Source organism: Hydra viridissima, unplaced genomic scaffold (assembly GCF_058129835.1).
Source record: "Hydra viridissima isolate aposymbiotic clone 2 unplaced genomic scaffold, HvirCarnegie_v1 scaffold_1, whole genome shotgun sequence".
NCBI classification, from domain to species: domain Eukaryota; kingdom Metazoa; phylum Cnidaria; class Hydrozoa; order Anthoathecata; family Hydridae; genus Hydra; species Hydra viridissima.
In genome coordinates, this window is record NW_028324300.1 from 14,819,029 (window position 1) to 14,840,091 (window position 21,063).

The window sequence follows — 21,063 nt, forward strand, 5'->3', positions numbered from 1 at the left end:
AAAAAAAAAAAGAAAAAGCTGAAAATAAAAATGAAAAGAGAAAAAAATAATAAAAAAAAAGAAAAAAAGATGGAAAGATATATAAAAATCTCAAGAGAAAAAGAAGCCGCTAGTTTTGTGGTTCCTTAAGCACCCCCGCAACTTTTTAAATTGAGTTATTTTCGTATTTAACAATACCTTCTTTATGACGTAATAAAACGTAATGAGAATATTTTGATCGTGACCCTTTAAACCACATTTAAAGAATTTTTCTGAATAGAAATCACTGTCAAAACCAAAGTTGAAATTGAGCAAGAAAGCGACAAGTCACTAGAAAGGTAAGGTTTGATTATATTTAACGTTTCATGCATATATTTTGAGTCATCATCGTGAAAATTCTCCTTTTTAAAGTGTATAAAAATACATTCTTATAAACAGAAACATTTATTTTTTTTTAAGATTGTAATTTTCTTAAGTAAAAATGTGTTTATTTTTAAGATGAACGTTAAAGAAACCGGAGAAAATACAAAGAAAACGCTGGTACAAATGTTGTCAAAAAAGAATGTATTAGTTGCATGTGGTTTAGGCGCTGGAATTGGATTAATATGTATTCTTTTCTTAAAAATTTAACTTACAAGATTTATGGTCTAACAATAACATGAACATCACATATTTAAGCACTCTCTCTCAAAACGTTTTCCAACTTCCATAACTTACATCTTCAGATTTGAATGTAACTAAACAGCTCTCATTTCCGCACTTAAATACAATAAAATGCAAGCATTAACTAGCTACATTAGTTTTAGTTTTGGCTATTGTAGGGCTATATAGTTTAAGCTACACAGAGTGCTTAACATGCGGTAGCAACAAAATGATTCGACTAATTCTCTCTTTTTTTTTTTTTTTGTAAGTTTGTAAGTTTAAAATTTGCTATTAAAAATTAACAGAACTTTTATGGCAGGTAACTGTTTGTACTATTTGTTGATTTTGATTGCTTTCTTTATTATTATGGTATTTCAACTTTTAAAAGGATTTTATAGAAAAAGAAACGGATCAAAATGATAAGATCATCAAATTTTTATAGGTCTGCTTTGTAATACTTAAGCAATTATTACACCCATTATTTCATTTGAATAATTTTAAATTGGTATCATCAAACTATGGAATGGAAAGAGCGAAAAGAATAACAGAAACTCAACATTCAAGATGTTTTTAAGATGAATACTTCGACGTTAAGTTGCAGCTCAATTTGGAGTTTAAGGACAGGAGTCTGAAATGTTGTTAAACGTTAAAAAGAATGAAGTGTGATGTGTGAAATCAAAAAAGCTGCAGGACAACCTTGTATTTTAACAGAGAGAAGAGAGGGTCATCACAAAGAGAATTGCACGAAAAAAAAAAAGTTAGCTACGGTGTTAGAACTGTAAGACGACGTCTGCGTGCTTATTGATTGTTTGAAATGGGTTTTTTTAAGAAACTTTTGACTTTATATATCACATCACCCGAATCGAGTTTACTTGACTCAAAGATTGGATTCAAATTTAATATTAAACTAGAAATGAAGGTTTAAAATTAAGTCTTTGATCTGCAGGACATCAAACATGCTTTATTTAATCAGGTCTAAACAAACATAAATTTTGACTCCACACTGCAGAGAATATTGGTTCAATTTTTTTATGTCAAGTGAAGATGGCATTTGGGAAACTTACTTCACCGACTGTCAAGCGTGGTGGATGAGTCGTGATTGGGGGCTGCTTCAGTCTCAATGCGATTGGTCCGATTCACCGTATTGAGGGTATTCTTGATACAAGAAAATCATTGACAAGATAAAACTTACGGCAAACTTAAGGAGATACTTATTGATGTCCCTATTAGGCTTGTTGACTCCATGCCGAGACGTTGTCAGACTGTTATTAATGCAAAAGGCTACCTAACTAAATAATAACTGAAGTAATTCAAATCATTGTTCGAGGATCTATGGACAAAAAGTATATTTCCTTGCTTGTGATGTGATGGTCGCTTCATGATCCGTACAATTTCCGTTAAGCACTTTAAAAGCTGAGAACAATAAAAAAAAGAAAAGTAATTAAAATCAAAAAGTTAAAAAGTCACCACATTTTGTACAGTATATTTAACTCTTATCTCTCATTATACCATACTTAACTTTAATTTCTTAACCTTTTGCTGCGTAATTTAAACTAAAATACAACCAAATACAACAAAACAACCTTGTAATTGAGAGCATTTTAATTAATTTTTAATTAAAAGTAATTATCATAGTTTTTCAAGATAATGCTTTTTGCTTGCACATTCTAAAAATATTACTTACACAAATTACAGCTTATTTAAATATTTAGGGTAAAAATATATTAACATAGTTTAGAGTTATGCAGCTAAAAAACAAGAGTAAAACAATTTTGTAGAAACTTAATATAAAAACAACGTGGGGTGGGGGAGTAGGAGTGTAAGTACCATCATGCTTTAAGGAGCTCTGCAGTATTAAAACTTAAAAGTGTTGATTTTTCGAAACCGTGTTATATCTCGCAAAAATTTGTTTTAAACTTAATGGCGTTTTGCCAGATCAAATGTCAATTTACTTGAAAATATAATAATAAACATACTACTTAAATTTAGTACATATACTTTTTTTTTTTACAAGTATTACAGCGCTAAAGTATTTGAAACACGGCAAATACATGCATTAAAACATAAGTTTTAATGCAACATTCAACCGCAAGGCACGATAAATAAAATTATTTTCAACAAAATAAATTCTATTTAACCTGTAAAGACGTTTTTAAGAATTTTTTTTTGAAAATTGAGGAATAGTTAAAGTTTTAAATTGTTTCCGGAATATAAAAATGGTAGCCCATCAAATGTTTGACAAAGATGAAAATCAAATTAAAGTTTGAATTTAAAAAATTAAAAAATAGTTTAAGAAAATTATTAAATTGGAAAATAGAGTTTATGCATATGGTATGATTTTTGATGATTCACAATTTTTTGTGAATCATCAAATTATTTCAATATTGATTTTTGATGATTCACAATTTTTCGCCTCATAGCAGTTATCTAATTACTGAATATTTATTGAAATTGAACTTTGACTTCAGCGAACACAGTAATATGTAATATATAAATATAATATATAGTAGAATAAGGTCATTTTTCGTAATTAAAACAATACTTCCATAATATTTTAAACTTATGATAGTCTAATACAATTTTTTTTATATATTTTATTCACCAATCAGTATTTTTATTTAGCAAAAATAAGAGTATTAGAAAATCATGGATTTTTAAAGAAAAAATGAACCTTGACTTTTTTTGTTTTGTTTTACAGACTGGTTTAGAAATGAAAACGAGAAAGGAGGTTGGTGGGGTAAAAATGCCCCCAAGAACTGAGCTTCAAGCACAATAAACATCTTTTTTGTCATCTTAATGTAAAACAAGTTTTTTTTTTTATTTTTACACAAATGTTCTTTTTTTTTTTTTTGCTCTTCAACTATGTAAATAAAGATATAACTTTTTACATACCACAAAAAATTGGTTGTTTTTATCTTTTGGTGTGAGTTAAGCTGAAACTGTTAGGAAAATCATGCTTTGAGTAGAAAAAAGAATTTTAAAATATTAATCTGTAAAAATGGTTACTTTCATCATTATGGACAACATTTAGCGTAAAAGATGTCACTGTTAACATCAGTTTTCTGTCGAAATAGGAACCCAGGAGAACTCCTTACTCTAACCGAAAAGATTGCTTAAAGATCCGAACTTAATCTTTTGATTTTTTTCTGATTTAATAATTCAGGACGAGAATTTTTTATATAAAATAACAAAGTCAATAAAAATTCGCAATCCAATTAATTCCAATTAAAGCCGTTTTGTAAACGAATTTCATTGTCAAGAGCAATTTGATTGAATTTCTATTCAGATACCAATATTTTTTAGACCATAACTAATTCACTTGTTAAGTCACATGCACAAATGTCCTTACCATCTGTTAGACAAATTTGCAGATCACTGCAGTGTTGCCCAATGTCGCTGATATTTCTTGAACTTAATTTTCTAAAATTGAATGACAAGCTGAATTCGTCACAGATTTTTTTAAAATCTGTGACGAATTCATCTTGTCATTTAATAAAGGTTTTAGGGCTGTATAGATTAAATGGTTGAAAAAAAGTAAATTTCAAATTGTTTTGATGTAACATATTTTACTGAAAAAAAGCAATCAAGCGACATTTGTGTAACTGATTTCTTTTATCGATCGAGTCCTTTTATTGCATCAATTAGTGATGCAGCAACGTCGGTTTGCGTACCAATGCTCTGCATTACTGACCTGCTTAGAAAATGGTAACCGAAAAAAAGCAATCCAGTGATATTTTAACAATCGATTTAGTGAACCATTTAAATTTTGAATAAAGAAAATCTGCTTACATTTTCTGATGAGAAAATGTTAGTAAATTAAATATTAAGTCTTTTATTAAAGATTTTTAATTATTCAATGAAATCGAGCTGTACTCGATTTTTTGTTTTTTTAGATATGGCCCATTTTCTAAGCAGGAAATTTCATTTTGTTCACTTTGTTAATCTGTGTTAAAATCGAGCAAAACAAACCAATTTCATTCGCCGAACTTTAAGCATCATTTAGAATTATTCCGTCAATAGTTGAGTTACGAATATTAAGCAAGGCGTCTTTAAATTTCTTTCCATTTAGCATAAGTACTTTGGTGCAATTACTTTTACACTCCTTTCTCTTCTCACTCCTACCTTACATCTGAAGGAGGTTTAAGTGATAGATTGTCCATTAAATATTCTAACATGTGACCTTAATGCAGATAAAAACACTTTTTAAAAATCAAAAATGAAATCACTCTTACAGAGAGTTAGGCAACTGAAACTACCAGATTAAACTTGTTCTTTGCAAACAAAAATGGGAATATTTTTTTGCCCCAGAAACATAAGTATAGATTCTGTTAGACCTTCTCTAGTTGCTTCGTTGATATTTAAAAAATCAGAACCTAAAGAAAAATGGCAGGCTCCAGCTCTCAGCTTTTTTAACACAGGTTCTGGCACTGGCTCCTTTAAGATATCAAACTCTGGTAAAAAAAATCTCAAAGTGGTAAATCTATAAGGCACCAAAATTCTGGTGATTATTTATTCTTATCATTTATCTGGTAATCAGTTATTATTGCATTTATCATTTATCTGGGATTGCAGTTAACATTTATCTGGCATTGCAGTTATCATTTATGTGGTGATCAGATCATTGCATTTAACCGTTATTGCATACCAAGTATGTTACATTTGTATAATGAAAAGAAGAAATAGAAAAAAATTTAAATGACTTAAGCTCAATCTAAGAGCAAAAAATGAAATCCACGAGCTAACTTTTTTAACACATAAAAGACATTAAACAAAATACATATAAACATTTAAGACATTAAACAAAATTAGAAAGTTATTATTGAACTTTATTGTAACTATATCAAAGTAAATTGGCGTGATAATTTAAACGTGAATGAATTCTCGTTTGCTATTATTCGAAATCTTCATTAAGATAAAATAAAAACCTGGGGCCAATGCTATAAACATAAAAAAATAAGTTTTTACCGTAAAACACGAAGTTTTTACCTTAAAAAGCGAAGAAAAAAAAAGTCTATAAACATTCAAAAAAGTCCGTTTTTAAGATAAAAACTTCGCTATTAAATCCAATGCTATAAACGAACCAGGGAATCGCCTTTTCAGATAAAAAATGCGTTTTTTCGAAAAAAAACTGCAGATAGATTTTTTCAATGATATATTAAAAATAACTAGATGTCTAACTTCCGCGTATTTTTTGAAGCAAAAATCGGCCATTATGGGGGGGGGGGGGGGCAAATTTAACAAATCAAAAGCTTCGTATTTGTTTTGTTTTGATAAATAGCGTAAAGATTTTGCCCCCCATAATGGCCGATTTTTGCTTCACTTTTTCTTATACTGATTTACGGCAGTTAGACATCTAGTTATTCTTAATATATCATTGGATTTTTTATCTCAATTTTAGATATTTTCTTCGTGATTTTTGGCGGCCATTGTTGGAACAACGTTAGCGCTTCAAAATCATTGAACATTCTTTGTTTGTGTTTTTATGTAGATATTTTATAGATAAAACTGAAAAGGATTTTAGTAACTCCATAATAAACTAATTACTTAAAATACGCATTTAATCGATTATTCAGTTCCTTGTTGTGTCGACAAATATGTCATATAATATACAAATACACAACAAAATAAAATGCTGTCTAAAGAACTTAAAATGATACTAGCAATAAAGATCAGAGAAAACAAAGAGGTTCTTCTTGGGAACTTAGTATGTTTTAATTAGCAAACTATTTAAATAAAAATATGTATAATTACATGCATATATATATATATATATATATATATATATATATATATATATATATATATATATATATATATATATATATAATGTATGTATATATATTTATATACTTTCAATAGTTTTATTAACTTAATACACTAACATTGAAAATAGCTTCTCCTACACTGTGTATAATACGATAAATTGTGTTGGTAGAGATTCCATGACAGACAGTCTCTGAGAACATGAAAAAAAACATTTGTGCCAATAAAATGAAGAAATACCATTATCTGGAAACGTACTGAAATGCTTTTATTTCGCTTAGTATAATGTTGCAAACCATCTTTAAGCCTAGTTTCTAAAAATCTAATACAGCTCTTGGGACTCGATACTGCTCTCAAAAAACGTTGTCAGAAACATCTTCGTTAAAAAAGCGGCCATTTAAACTAAAACGAAATTGAAGAACAAAGCAAAAATATAATTTCTGCGCCTATTTAGTATGATTTCTGATTTTATTTGATAAAAAATCATTAAAAAAAACATCAAAGTTTAGTAATTTTAAGTGATGTTTTAAACACCAACCTCTCGAGGCAATCGGTGGCGAAGCTCATTTTCTGCAACTTCGAAATTTAAGTCTTCATCCGAAAAAATTAAATCATGTTCCTATTTCAATTTTACACAGTTTTTTTAAACACCAAATACTAGAATGTAAAAATATTCATAAAAATAGAATAGACAGCACAGCCCACTTAATAACTAATAAAATTCATTAAGTAGGCCTACTTAATAAAAATTTTAAAAAAATTGTTGTTTTCAATGACTTATTACGAATAAAAAAAGTACGTGAATTTTAGTGACGTATACGTTTTATGCTTTATAGCAATGGCCGAAAAAAATACAAACAGCGATAAATTCTTCGAGTTTACGAACTTTTTTTCGTAAAAAAAATTACGTGAAAAGTTGCGTTTTTACGAAAGATTTTCTCGAAAAAACTTCGAATTGTTTATAGCATTGGCCCCAGGTTGTTAATACTTTTAAAAGATAACTTTTAGACAAAAAAAAAATCGGTTTGTCGTATAATTTTGTACATTCAACTTCAGTTTAGAGCACTTTCCATTAGTTTTGAGACCCATGTTTTTATACGATTCTTAATCAGCATAAAATTCTCTATCAGAATCAATCAAAAAATTAGAGGAGGGGGTATGGTAGGGTGGGTTGGGGGAGAAAGTCGAGTAGCGCTGGATTTAGATAAATATCGGCAAGCATTTTTTCCATGGAAAAATGGAAAAAGATGGGTTTTTTTGCAGCCACTACGACTTGCCCTATCTTATTGATAAGATCAGTTGCATTTCTTTCTGCTAATCCATCCCGAATCGCAAGCTGTAATGTTTGTCACCTCACAATGCATGTGATGAACTTTCAAGAGATTCTACACTTCAAGCTTTATTTCATTTAGATCCAGCTATTCTTCTTCAGGATACAAAAGATATTGATTTTGTGATTATCGTTAAAATAGAGTTATTTACCTCAGCATAATCTGTTTTTTTATTTTCTTTTTGTCTTATATAGTTTTTGTCTTATATAACATGCTTATATATGTAAGAAAAAATGTATGTAAACGCCGATCTTCGAATGTTGTAATCGGTTTTAGTCAATCATTTTTGTTTATTAAGAACATACATCATTTAATATGTTTTCTTACAGTTTTTTGTATTTTCTTAAGGCACGTTTGAAGAACATCTTAAATTCCTGGGAATTGCGCTGTTATTTTGCAGTCAAAGGTTTTTATACGAGACGCTTGAATTTATCCAATCCAAAATGTTTGCACTTCTTTTATAAAGACACATAAACACAGTTTTAAAACTTTTGCGGACCATAGCTAAATCGCTGATTAAAAAAAAAAAAAAAAGCTGAAATGTAAATGATGATAAAGAAATGTGATATTTCAGATTTTAGATATACTATCAAAATAGCTGTTTAAAATGACTTATCAGGGTATGTTATGCAAATTTGATGTTTTATGCAATGTTTTGTATACAAAGTTGTCCCCAAACATACCCTAAAATACGTATCCTAAAAAGCTCACACGACTCTCCAATATAACGAAGTTGTCATTAAAATCTGATTTGTACGCCACTATTTATATTTGAATGCAGCTCTGGTAAATTGAATTTCTTAACAGAAATTAACTTTTCCGATCTCAAAAATTTGACTAAAAATGACTGCACAACAAGTTTTTTTTTTCGTATTCACTGTTATTACTTTCAGAGCATGTAAAGTCTAACAAGTGTTTATTTACTACTAAATGTTAAAACTAACTTTAAATATAACTTAAAACGATAACTAATAGAAATAAGCACCTTACTGATAGGTTCAGTTTCAGCTAGGCAACTTTTTTAGGAAAATAACAAGAAGGAAGTTCAATTAACAATCACAATTATAATAATAAAACATCAAAAGCAAGCTTGATAAAAGAACTACATATAAAAAAATATGCTTTAAGAACTCATTTTGTTGTAAAGATTTATACAAGCTAAAAATAAGATAGTATTATCTAAATTTTTGAAAGCAGTCAGTGTGTATATGTATAGTTAATAATGCATTTCTAACATTCTTTTTAAGGCAACCTACATGATAGCTTCAGTATGCTTAATGGAATCATCATAAGGATATCAGATAAGTTCTCATCTCCTCGCAAAGTAAGTCTTTATTACATTCAAGGTTTGTTTGATTTTCTATATTCTAATATAAGTACGATAGTTAATAAAAAATTTATGCAAAATATGTATATAACTTAAAGCACTTTAGGAGTCAATTTAGAGTGTTCATGCAGACTACAGTTCTTAATAAACTACTTTTGAAATTCTTGAAAATAATTTGATTATAGTTGTTTAACGAATTTAACATAGAAATAAGAAATACCAGAATAAGTAATTTTAATTGAATCTAAATGGATCTTTAACAAAAAATAACTAATTTTTAGTTTAATTTAACTATACTTTTATCATATAAATAATATTTTGCTATTATTTCTTGATAGACGCTTGATTGAGTAAAGCTTGATAAAAGGAAAATAGCCTTGTAAATGAAATGCAATACTCTTGTTGTTGTTAACAAATAAAACTCATTATGATGCAAAATAGACTTTTATGGCCAAAAAGTGGTAACTTCTTTGATTTTGATCTTTTCAGTATAAATTAGTTGACAAAGCCAATTTAGATAAGAAAATCTAGTTTCAATCAGTTTATTCACTATTCTATAGGGACCAGGATTTCCAAGGAGATGTGTGTGAGACTCCAAATAGAAAAAACAAATGTTTTTTTTGAGAATGTTATTGAAATTTTGAAATAAAGCTTAGAAAGGGACATTACCACTCATAAAAAAACTACCATCCCCTCTGCCTTGGATCTGTCCCTCTAAGAAGAATACAAATTTTCAATCAGTTTAAATAATTTAAACTTTTTAAATTTTGCTTTCAACTCAGAAAAAAAAATCTTAATGTTATTTTTGTTAAACAAATAAGTGTTGATAACTGGGTCTGTTCTAATGAGCAGATAATGGAGTTTATTTTCCATTAACCTTGTTTCTTGAAATTTTGTAAATGTAATGTTGCCTCTGCAGAATATATTCCAATAGGTAGTTCTAAGAAATCTGGTACTTGGTATCCTGGTGTAAAGTTGGAGGCATCTGAAGTTATGAAACAATATGATTTAAAGACATCTAAGTCAAAATGATAGCCACAGAAAACTACTTTCAAAAAATTACTGAGTATGAGGATTATATCTACATTATTTTACCATTATTTTGAGAAAATATCTTTGCTGTCTTTTAACCAGATTCAGCGTTCCTTAAATTCTTTAGTTGGTTTTTTGTTCTTAAACTGAAAATTATTCTTAGTTTTTTAAAAATTTCCTCTTGTTTGGCTATCATAAGTTTTTGAATGATTCAATTTTTGAAAGTGTGTGATTACCTATTGGCTTTAAAGTAGATCTTGTAAAAATTTCAATGGTTTTCAGTTTTTCTAGATAGCATGCTACTTATTGGCCCTAGTGTTGTTTTAAACTTGGGGTATATGTCCACGTTTTGTAAAGAGAATAAATTCTAATCAGCTTATGTTATGAATCAATAAGGTCACAATGTGCTTTCAAAGCCAGAGCGCATTCTTCAGTCATCATAATTGGTATGGGTTATATATTATTTTGAAAGAGAGTATGATTTTAAAATCAAAACTCATATATAAAAAGTCAAAGTATCTCTAAAGATTGTAATATTTGATAGAAAAAATTTTTTTTAATTGTAAAAATTTTTTAAATTAATTTAATTTAATTTAATTTTAAGTAAAGTGGTTGAGAAATCATTATTAGGAAATAACTAACCTAACTGTAAAGTTTTGTAAGTAAAGATTCTCTTGCACAACCAAACTCAGCAGCTTTTTGTGTAGCAAGAATTATTCCAAAATCTCTATATTTTATAATTTTAATTTATATGTAATGGGTTATATATATAACTTTTCCTAAAACAACTTTTATGTACCCATTATGCAGTGTGTGGTATAACATAAAAATCTAATTAAAATGATTACTATGAGTGGTGTATAACTTGTCCTTCTTTTTGTCCTATCTAAAAACTCAGTCCTTGGTTTTTCAGGTCCAGATCCTTCTTATTACTGGTTAAATGAGTTGCAAAAACAAAAAAAAAACTCTTCAATTTTAGTCTTAGTGTTCATTCTTATTCAAACACAAATACAAATTTAAATTTCATTTGTTACTTGTAAAAGTAACCAAGATATATTTTTACTATGTATCCATTAAATTTCTTTGTAATTTTAACAAATAAACAACTTAATTTAACTCTTAAACTTCTGAAGAAATTTTTGATGAGCTCAAAGCCTTAGAGAATATGATCCTATTTAAATTTTTTTGAAGGTTTTTTTATAAAGTTTTTAACTTTTACTCAAATATTAGTCAATTACATGAGATTTTTTTGAATACAGTTTTTGTCAAAAATTTTTCAACAGTTTTTTATCGTTTGTTTCAGGTCATTCTTCCTGCTGATTTTTCCAGTTCCACTGAAACTGAAAACTTAATTTCTTATAAAGTATATTTTTACACTTTTAGTTGCTTTTCTATAACAAATCTTATATTTTTAAATAGCTGTAAAAAGTTGTAAAATATTTTGTTAACATTTCATTGAGTTTTTTTTACTTGCTTTGTTTTATCTTTAGTATGATTTTACTAAGGAAAGATTGTCAGTTGATCTAGCAAAAGAAGAACGGTTGATGAAGGAAAAACAGCTGAATGCAAAGATAGAAGAAGAATTAAGGAATAGAGAAGAAATTCAGAAGGATGATTTATCAGGAAAAAAAACTAATGAAGAAAGTGCTAATAATGAGCAAAAAATTCTTGTGCCACAAGTAATTTCCTTAAAAGATTCCCCTGCACCGCCAAAACAAAGTACTCAAAATATTGACTTTCACGAGTTTGAATCTGAAAATGTGAACCCATTTGAACTTGTTGAATTGCAGACATTAAATGAGAAAGATGAACTGCAAAGAGTTCTTGATCCAAAATCTGTAAAGCCTCAAAAATATCCTTCAAAAATAGAAGATTTCAATTTAAATATCTTTTCTGAAAACCAAACAAATGCATCTAACATCTATTCTGTGTGTAATACAAAAAGTGTAACTGATTTTAGTTTAAACAATTACCCAATAAGCTCTTCAAATACTATATTTACATGGCAAAATATTGAAAATCCAATACTTGATACTACTCATAATAGCTATTTTTCTCCCACACAAAGTAATTTACTTACATATTCTGCAGCTAATTCCTCATCATTTGGAAACAATACATCTAGTGCACAAGTAAGAGTTGATAATATAGTTGGTTACCATTCTTATGGAGATTCTGTTCCAATAACCCCATACAGATCTGGAGATACTGTTCCAAGAGCAGACATTCCCATAGAAGTAAACTATCAATTCGGAGTTCATGATGGAGTTCAAGAGTTTCCAAACAAAATGTCTCGCACAAAGTCATTACCAAATTTAAATAACTCATTGTGTGATGAAAATGTATTAAATGCAAGTTTTAAATTAAATGACAAAGAAGACCGTTCTTGTAATAAAAGCATTGAAAACCTTAGCAATCTTAATATTGACACAAATCGAATCAACAATATTATGCAACAATATCAATTCCAGAGAATTTCTCAAGTACCTCAACCTGGAACCGGTATGGGAGTAAAGCAGGAATATCAAAATATATGTAGCACAAACTTTTCTGATTCAAATCCTTTCAAAGTTTCTTTATCGAGCGAAGATCATTTCAAGTCAAATATTCATTATAGTAAAGCAAACCATGAAAATAATACGGCATCTTATAAAGATTTTAGCACAGACCAAGCTTTTCATTCTGCAAATTACCATTCTGCAAATGTATTTTATCCAAATGATTTTACTTCAACATCAAATATGGCAAGTTATACTAACAATGTGAAAGATTTTAAAAATTTTCAGGAGCCAAATGTTTTTAATCCTATCTCTTGTTCTCAAAACATACACTCTGCACCAAATGTTAGAAGACTTCCTTCAATTTCAATGGACACTAATAGTTTGATAAATCCAGTACAAAAGAATATACTTGACCAACGTGTGAGGGTAGGTGTTTTTTAAAAAATTGTTTTTTGGTTCTCAATATTAAAAGCTGAATTGAAAATGATTTTGTATTACAGTTATATTGTTTTATTATACAGGTTACACTAAAAATATCGATAAGTATAACAAAAGGTCATATGTTGATTTTCATAGGTTTTTACAATTGACTTTAATATTTCTTGCAAATATCACTTAATATCTTATTACCTACAGAACATAAGATAATGGGTATTTCTAATTTCATTGCTAATAACTGAGTTGAAGATAAATCATTTTGACTTATCTTAACCAATATATTAAGTTTTTTTGTAGGCTCAAAATTTGCAAAAATGAACATTTTGCCTATTCATCGATATGTCATTTTACTGTCTCATTCTGAGATAATAAAATGATTTTGACTTTGAGCAAGAAAAATATTATATTCAAATGTTTTTCTACCTATTGAGTACTAAGGATTTTTATAGCATTCAGTTTGTCTCAGTTGTTTAGAGATTTTTCTCTCATTGTGATAAACAAGTCTACCAGTTTTTCTTAGAGTGAATAAACTCACAAAAGTATTAAATCAATTCAAGCTAAAATAGTCTTGCTTTTTATGCAAAAAGCAAGACTATTGACTATTTAAGCTTTAATTTATTTAATATTATATATACATACATATATATATATATATATATATATATATATATATATATATATATATATATATATATATATATATATATATATATATATATATATATATATATATATATATATAATTTTAATCATTAGAAAATCCCTGACCAAAATGTATCATTTAATTAAACTGAGTTGTTATAACTGTTTTTTGAAGTTGTGAACTGAAAATTTATTTCAAATAAATTAAATATCAATGGTAATGTTTGACTGTTGAAATTTTTTCTTGCATATTAAAAGAAGAAAAAACTAAAAAAATAATAAAGAAATAAAGAGAAAAATATTTTAAAAAATAATAAAAAATTATAGTTAAAAAATATTATAAAAAAATAAAGAGAAACTATCATTTTTCAGATTGCAACTGATACAACACAAACACATAAACTGGTAATTGCAGCAAGCACAAAGATTTTGCACACATCTGGCTTTTTTTTTTTTTTTTTTTTTCAAAAAACCCAGATTAAAAGGGCAATAAATGTTATTTTTTAAGATTTATTTAATATTTAGTCATCTGCCTTTTGTTCTTAAGTACCATTTCAATATATTTTGGCATGTTTTCAGAAAGTTTTTGAAAGTATTGCAAAGACATGTCCTAAATCCAAACCCTTTTTTTTTCTGTCATCAGTTTTAGAATTGAAGTGGAGCATGCTTGATAAATCTTTGATTTAATTTCCTTCCAAATATTTTCTATTGGGTTGATATCTGGGCTGTTGCTGGGCCATTCCAACATATTAAATCCTTTGCTCAAGAACCATGCTATTGATAACTTCAATATATGGCAATTTTTACCATCTTGCATAAAGAAAATTGATAAATTTCAAAAGGGTACAGAAATTTTTGTTCTAAACTCCTTATATAGCATTCAGAATTCAATTTTTCATTTTTAGTAAGAAAGTACAGTGTCCCTCTGCCTTATTTGCCACTAAAGCAACCCCAAATCATTACATGTACACTATATTTGACAGTTCTTTGGGATTTGGGATTGAATCGGTCAGAACCACAGGGGCGACCATAGGCACCAACTTTTGACCAAGGGGTGAACAGAAATGCTGGGAGGCAAAAATTTTCACCTCCCTACAAATACCACCACCCCACCTCACCCCCACCCCTACCCCTTAATCTAATGACAGCAGAATATCTAGTTCTTCCACATTCAGCCTCAGTGAAAAATCTTTTTGTCTAACCAGACCATTATTCGAGTGTCCAACTCTTATGCCCAAGCAAATGCAATTCTTTTCTTAGCCATCACCATAAGCTATTTCTTTTGCACTGACATGCAACATGGTAAGCCTAGGTCTTTTTGAAGCTTAACTTGATTTGTTCAAGCAGATACTTTTTCAAGCAATGACAGGTGTGTATTTTCAATTCAGTGCCCTTAGTTGTTAATTTAGGCCTACCAGTTTGCTTTTTATTTGAAGGAACTACTCCAAAAGGAAGATTTTTAGCTAATGCAAGAGTTTTTTCTCCACACCAAGCATATTTGGGCTTTTTCCATGTCTGTTAACTCTCTACCTTGCATCATAAATTTTCTATTTTAATTAGTTCAGTGCTTAATTCTCATTAAGCACTGAACTAATTTATGTTATGTATGTCTTTAAAACACCAGTGTACAGTTGCCAGATGCACCATAACCTTAAAATCTGTGCTAATATCAACAGAAACTAGAAATATTGGTGCATTTTATAAATACATGAAATGCAAAATTTTTGTGCTAGCTATTAATGCCTTAGAGTCAAGCATTTATGTTTCTGCTTTACTCAATTAAATCAGCTTAGCCTTATGGCAATATAGGATGCAAATTTTGGAAAATTGGTATTTTTTTGACCCAATTGCCTTCTATGGCATTATTTTTGTATTTTGGCACAGAAAAATTAAAATTCTTGAAAAAATATTTATTTTTAGAAAAAAAGTTTAAATTAATTTTTTCTCCTCATGATTTTTACAGATGATGAATAACATCTTTTGACTTTTGACATTTACATGTAAAAATGTTGCCAATGCTAAATTTATTGTATATATATTTTTGTATGTAGATTTATTTTTCTTCTATAGGTTAGATTCTGTAATGTTAATGATATCAAGCAGATGTTGTTTATTAAAGTAATAAATGGTACTTTAAAATTATCAATGCCATAGTATAGAGAAGATACATTTACTTGGAGATAGCTTATAGAGAAGATATATTGGTTAGGAAAGATAACTTATAGAGAAGATATAGAGTTTTTTAACTTATAGAGAAGATATATTGATTTGGAGAGATAACTTGTAGAGAAGATATATTGATTTGGAGAGATAACTTACAGAGAAGATATATTGATTTGGAGAGATAACTTACAGAGAAGATATATTGATTTGGAGAGATAACTTACAGAGAAGATATATTGATTTGGAGAGATAACTTACAGAGAAGATATATTGATTTGGAGAGATAACTTACAGAGAAGATATATTGATTTGGAGAGATAACTTACAGAGAAGATATATTGATTTGGAGAGATAACTTACAGAGAAGATATAGAGTTTTTTAGTTTACTATGTTAAAAATTTTCTAAATTTTTTCTTCATTAACAAAATATTTTAGTAGTAAATTACATACTATTTTTCCAAGGTATGAGTCAGAAACCCCAAAAAATGATGCTAAATATTAGTATGATATGAAATCTTTCTTGAATAAGTAATTTTAAACAGCACCACTAAATAACAAAAAAAGTTGCAGGTTAAATGATAAAATTACCAGTTTATATTACATAAAATACAATAATATACAATAAATATATACAATAATATAGTTGATTTGGAGATAACTTATAGAATTTTTGGCCTAGACACAATTACAAACTTATAGTTGATAGAAGAAGACTCAGAGAAATTTCTTTATCAGTTAAAGAAAGGAATAAATGTTTTTGTAATTAGAACCAAGTATTTTTCAAATTTTTGACTTTTTTTTATTTACAACTTTAAGGTCTTTACAACTTAAGGTCTTAATTGTTTTAAGGTCTTTATTGTAAAGTTGTTTCCCTGCCACCATTAAAGAGTTACAGAAGATAACTGGCAAGAAAAAGAAAAAATATCCAAGAAAGAAAAAAAAAGCTATAGAAAAAAGAATAGAAATCAAGGTACAAATCAAAGCTATAGAAGCCATTGAGCATAACGAAATTTACAAAAGTGTTCATTGTAAATCAATTGTAAACAGTTGAAACTAGCAAACTATGTAAACTGTGAATGCAGTAAAAAAAATAAAAAATATAAAAATGAAAATGTTCTTAAGAGTGTTTGGGACTACACTGCACTTAATAAGTCAAAAAGGAAATTAGATGATAAAGTTTTGGCCATCAAAAAGAAAGTATTACAAATGTATTTAGAAGCTGTAAAAATATCCACAAAAGTTGTCATAATGATAACTTTTAATTTATAGTCCTGCTATTGTGCATGTTACATAGTGTTGATACAAATACAAATTTAATTGCATCTGAAACTGTGGTGCTAATAAATAAATTATCATTCATAGCAGTTGTTTATTTGAAAAGGTTTTTGGCTTCTTGTTGGTTGAAACAACTAAAGCTAGAAAAGTAAAAACTGAAAAAATTAAAACTAAACTCAAACAGTGTTAAAAACTGATCAAAACTAAAACCAAACTTATGCTGCTTATGCTGAATAGGAAATTTACACTGGTTTAGTAATAAATGAAAAAACTTTTTATTTGTTAAAGTATTAGTAGCCTAACATTTTATTAAAACGTTAACTAAAATCTCTGTAAAGTTATAGATAAAAAAGATAAAATTATAAACATAGTTAATAGAGTTATAAATGTAGTAAATAAAAATATAACTGTAATTAACAAAATTATAAATATAGTTATTAAAGTTATAAATAAAGTTAACAAAATTATATAGTTGATTAAATTATAAATATAATTGATAAAATCATAGATATAGTTAACAAACTTGTAAGTAAAGTTAACAAAATTATAAATATAATTATTGATAATAATAAAAGCTTTTAACTTTACCTGTTTAGTCTTCCCGTTTCCCTGTATTACCTCATATATCTACTTCTCAGAAACCTGGCAACAGTCAATCATGGTTAATTGATGAAACTCCATCATTGTCAACGAGTGAAAAAACTTTTGCTCTCCAAATTTCAGCTATGGGTTTTCCACTTCCATGTGTTTCAAGGACCATAAAACGTCTTGGTGTTGATGAAAAAGAGGTTTGCCTTAGAAATTTTGATTAAAAATTTTTAACACTTTAATTTATTATTTCTATAAATTATAATTAATATATCACTTACAAGCACTAGACATAAAGTCACCTGGATTTTGAGTATTTTAAGTTATGTTTATTTACACGATTTTTAATTTTTTTTTTTTTTTAAAAAAAATCTCACTTTTTTTTTTTCAAGAAAAATAAATTTATAAAGTATAACCTTTTTGTTATTAAAACAGCAATAGTCCTTTTGTTTTTGTTCATAAAGTAAGTTAAAAGACCACAATATTTAACTTGTAGACATTTTTTTTCTTAAGTGTGATCAGACCAAGTGCAGGCAATTTTTTAAAGTTGGTTATTTATTCCTATTTATATTTTTGTGTTTAAATAAAATTTACATACTCATATTTAATACTTTTACATTTTCCAGATCGAATTTATAAAAAATAATTCACCATGGAAAGAATAAGTTTGATAGTCATCATCATCATCATCATCATCATCATCATCATCATCATCATCATCATCATCATCATCATCATCATCATCATCATCATTATCATCATCATAGTTTCTGAGCTATTTGAAACTGGAAAAATGCCTAGTGAAATTTTTAAGATTTTGAAATCTGATGTTAACCAATCTGGTGTCTATAAAATCTTAAAACATCTTAGAGAAACTAGATATTCCAAAGGTAAGAACCACCCTGAATTGAAAAACCAGAACACCCAACCTTATAAAGAGCAATTGAGAAAAAATCAGGAGAAATCCAAAGGGAAGCAGAAGAAAATTGGCTTCAGCAGCAAATGTCAGCTATGGTGCAATGCAAACCATATTAAAAGTTGATCTAAGACTTACAGCATTCAAAAAGAGCAAAGCTCAACTGCTGTCACAAATCATCAAAGCAAAGCGGTTGAGTAGAGTGAAGCTTCTTTTGGATAAGCTTAATGATGGCACACAACCTCCAGTGCTGTGGACAGATGAGAAATTATTTACAGTGCAAACAATGCAATTTTGCGAAACTATTTAAATAAAAATGTTTCTACACTTGGTCTGATCACCCCATAGTTTATATATTTAAAAAAAAAAACTTGGAATACTAACTACTTATAATCTAAGCATCTAATTCTTGGCATCAAATATCCTGTGGTTAATATCCAGAGGTAAATATCTAATTCCTAGGGTTAACTAATAACAATTTCATAATGCACCTAAAATACAGAACATTTTATTTTAATCTAATTATTTTCCTATTTATAGCATGCATCTCAATATGAGTGAATGATAAATTGTTCTTACAATTGGGTGCGATTAATTTTCCACCAAAAAAATAACATTCAAATTTTTGGAGTTCTGTTTTAAAGACTTGAGTGGTGTCAAAACTCAGTGGTGTCAAAACTCAACTTGAGTGGTGTCAAAACTCAGAGATTTCGTGTTTTTAAGAAATTTTAAAAGATATACTTTTATTTTTCTAAAAGTATTACCAAATTTGATATAAATTAGCTATTAGCCTTCAAATTAAAGATGACAATTCATAATTACAAAAAATGTTAGTTAAGTTAATTTAAGTATTATCTTTTTTGGGAACATTAAGCGGTTAAAGGTTAAAAATATTGTTACATACCATTTACATCATTTTACAGGTCAATCTTTTACTAACCACCATTCTGGGGTTGTTTTTTTAGGTGCTTGATTTTCTGTGTCTTTATGAAAAAACTAAAGAAAGTGGACACGAACCAGACAGTGTAGAGATGGGCTTAGTCTACTGTGCAAATAAACTCGACAAGGTTCTTGAATTTCCTTCATTCTTATTTTTCTATATTTTAAATCCTTTTATGTAAAACTATACTAAGCTTCTACTTTAAACTTCCTTTACTTGATATTCTTTGAAACCAAATTATAAAAACTAAAATGTTATGATTTTTTTAAATTTATTTTAATTCTTTTATTTTGAATCCATTAGCTTAAGCACCAGTGAAATATGGTCAACTTATTGTTGCAATTTTTAGACTGTTATCTTTTAACGAATCTCCCTTAATTTCTGATGTCTAAATATGGATCTAATTGTGTGCTCGTTTTTTGATGCCTTTTTTTGGTGATTGAGTTTTTTATTAGTTTAGAGTTTAACTTGTTTTTTAAAAACTTGTTTTTTAAAAACTTGTTTTTTAAAAACTTGTTTTTTAAAAACTTGTTTTTTAAAAACTTGTTTTTTAAAAACTTGTTTTTTTTTTATGATTGGATATTATTAACTATATTGAACTAATAATTTTTTCAGGTAAACGAATATTTGGAACTTGTAGAAAATTTTAAGAAACTTGGATTTCATTCGCGTGATATTCACAATGCAATCATTGAGTTCTCGTTTGATCAAGACAAAGTACTTGACTTTTTAACAAGGTAGAATAAGCAAGCATTTATTGTATGGTCTATATTCACGCTCGCGAGGTGCTACACGAGTTACTGTTTCACCAAGTGAAAGGTCCACATTTAACGCTTTCACTACTTGACTCACTTTTATCCATTTAACCGTTTACATTATGATGTGCGCAAACAAAAAAAATAAACAAACAAACAAACAAACAAAAAAACATTTGGAATCTAAAATTTATTACATTCAAATTATGATTTTACATTTCATCGGGTTTCATCTTTATTTTGATACATGTTTAGTTTTGTTGGTTTTTTTTTGTTTTTTTTTTGCCTGTATGAAAAAAAGTTCACTATTTTTTTATTAAACTTAAAAAATGTGTTGTTTTTTTTTAATATAATTTTTCATATAATTCCCAGTTCTTAATTTCATTTAAATATTTATTTCGTTTTTTGATTCTAATTTAGTGGGAATATCTATTCAGGTAGATAAAATTCTGTATTAGATACTAACTATAACATCTTGTAAGTTCTTTTACCGGAACCGATTTCATCTTATTGTGTAAAAAGTATGCATAGACCGTCCAATTTGATTTGAGTGGCACTTTGTTTCCCAAAAATTCAGTTTCGTATTTTTGATGGAGTAAAATTAGTAGCATCGTTGCTTTGTATTTTTATTTTGAATTTTATTTCGTTAAATGAAAGCAAAATTTTTATTTCCCTGTTCTGTGAAAAAATAAACCTGCTGTAGAGAATCTAGGATTAAACTACTGTTTTAACTCTCGAGAATTTAATTCTGTTCTTCCTTGTTTATTTTG

At 27.9% G+C, this 21,063-nt stretch overlaps 1 protein-coding gene and 1 long non-coding RNA gene across 5 annotated transcripts; both read left to right on the forward strand.

Moving 5' to 3' along the window:
- Nucleotides 1-245: 245 nt before the first annotated feature.
- LOC149893501 (uncharacterized) lies at nt 246-3,514 on the forward strand. Its single transcript, XR_016452581.1, has 3 exons — nt 246-317; nt 478-586; nt 3,320-3,514. It is a non-coding gene; the product is annotated as an uncharacterized LOC149893501 (long non-coding RNA).
- Nucleotides 3,515-8,189: 4,675 nt separating this feature from the next.
- Nucleotides 8,190-20,949, forward strand: LOC145187299 (uncharacterized). 4 transcript variants are annotated; one of them, XM_090087246.1, is made up of 7 exons: nt 8,190-8,335; nt 8,963-9,039; nt 11,378-11,437; nt 11,565-13,001; nt 17,691-17,882; nt 19,564-19,665; nt 20,154-20,949. In XM_090087246.1, the coding sequence occupies exons 1-7, from the start codon at nt 8,323-8,325 to the stop codon at nt 20,277-20,279; spliced, it is 2,007 nt and encodes a 668-aa protein (XP_089943372.1). In that variant the 5' UTR covers nt 8,190-8,322; the 3' UTR covers nt 20,280-20,949. The 4 variants fall into 4 exon arrangements, with proteins under 4 accessions (XP_089943372.1, XP_089943386.1, XP_089943394.1 ...); XM_090087260.1 differs by having other exon boundaries at nt 17,733-17,882; nt 20,154-20,814; XM_090087268.1 differs by lacking the exon at nt 8,190-8,335 and adding an exon at nt 8,395-8,501 and having other exon boundaries at nt 17,733-17,882; nt 20,154-20,814.
- The last annotated feature ends 114 nt before the right edge of the window (nt 20,950-21,063 follow it).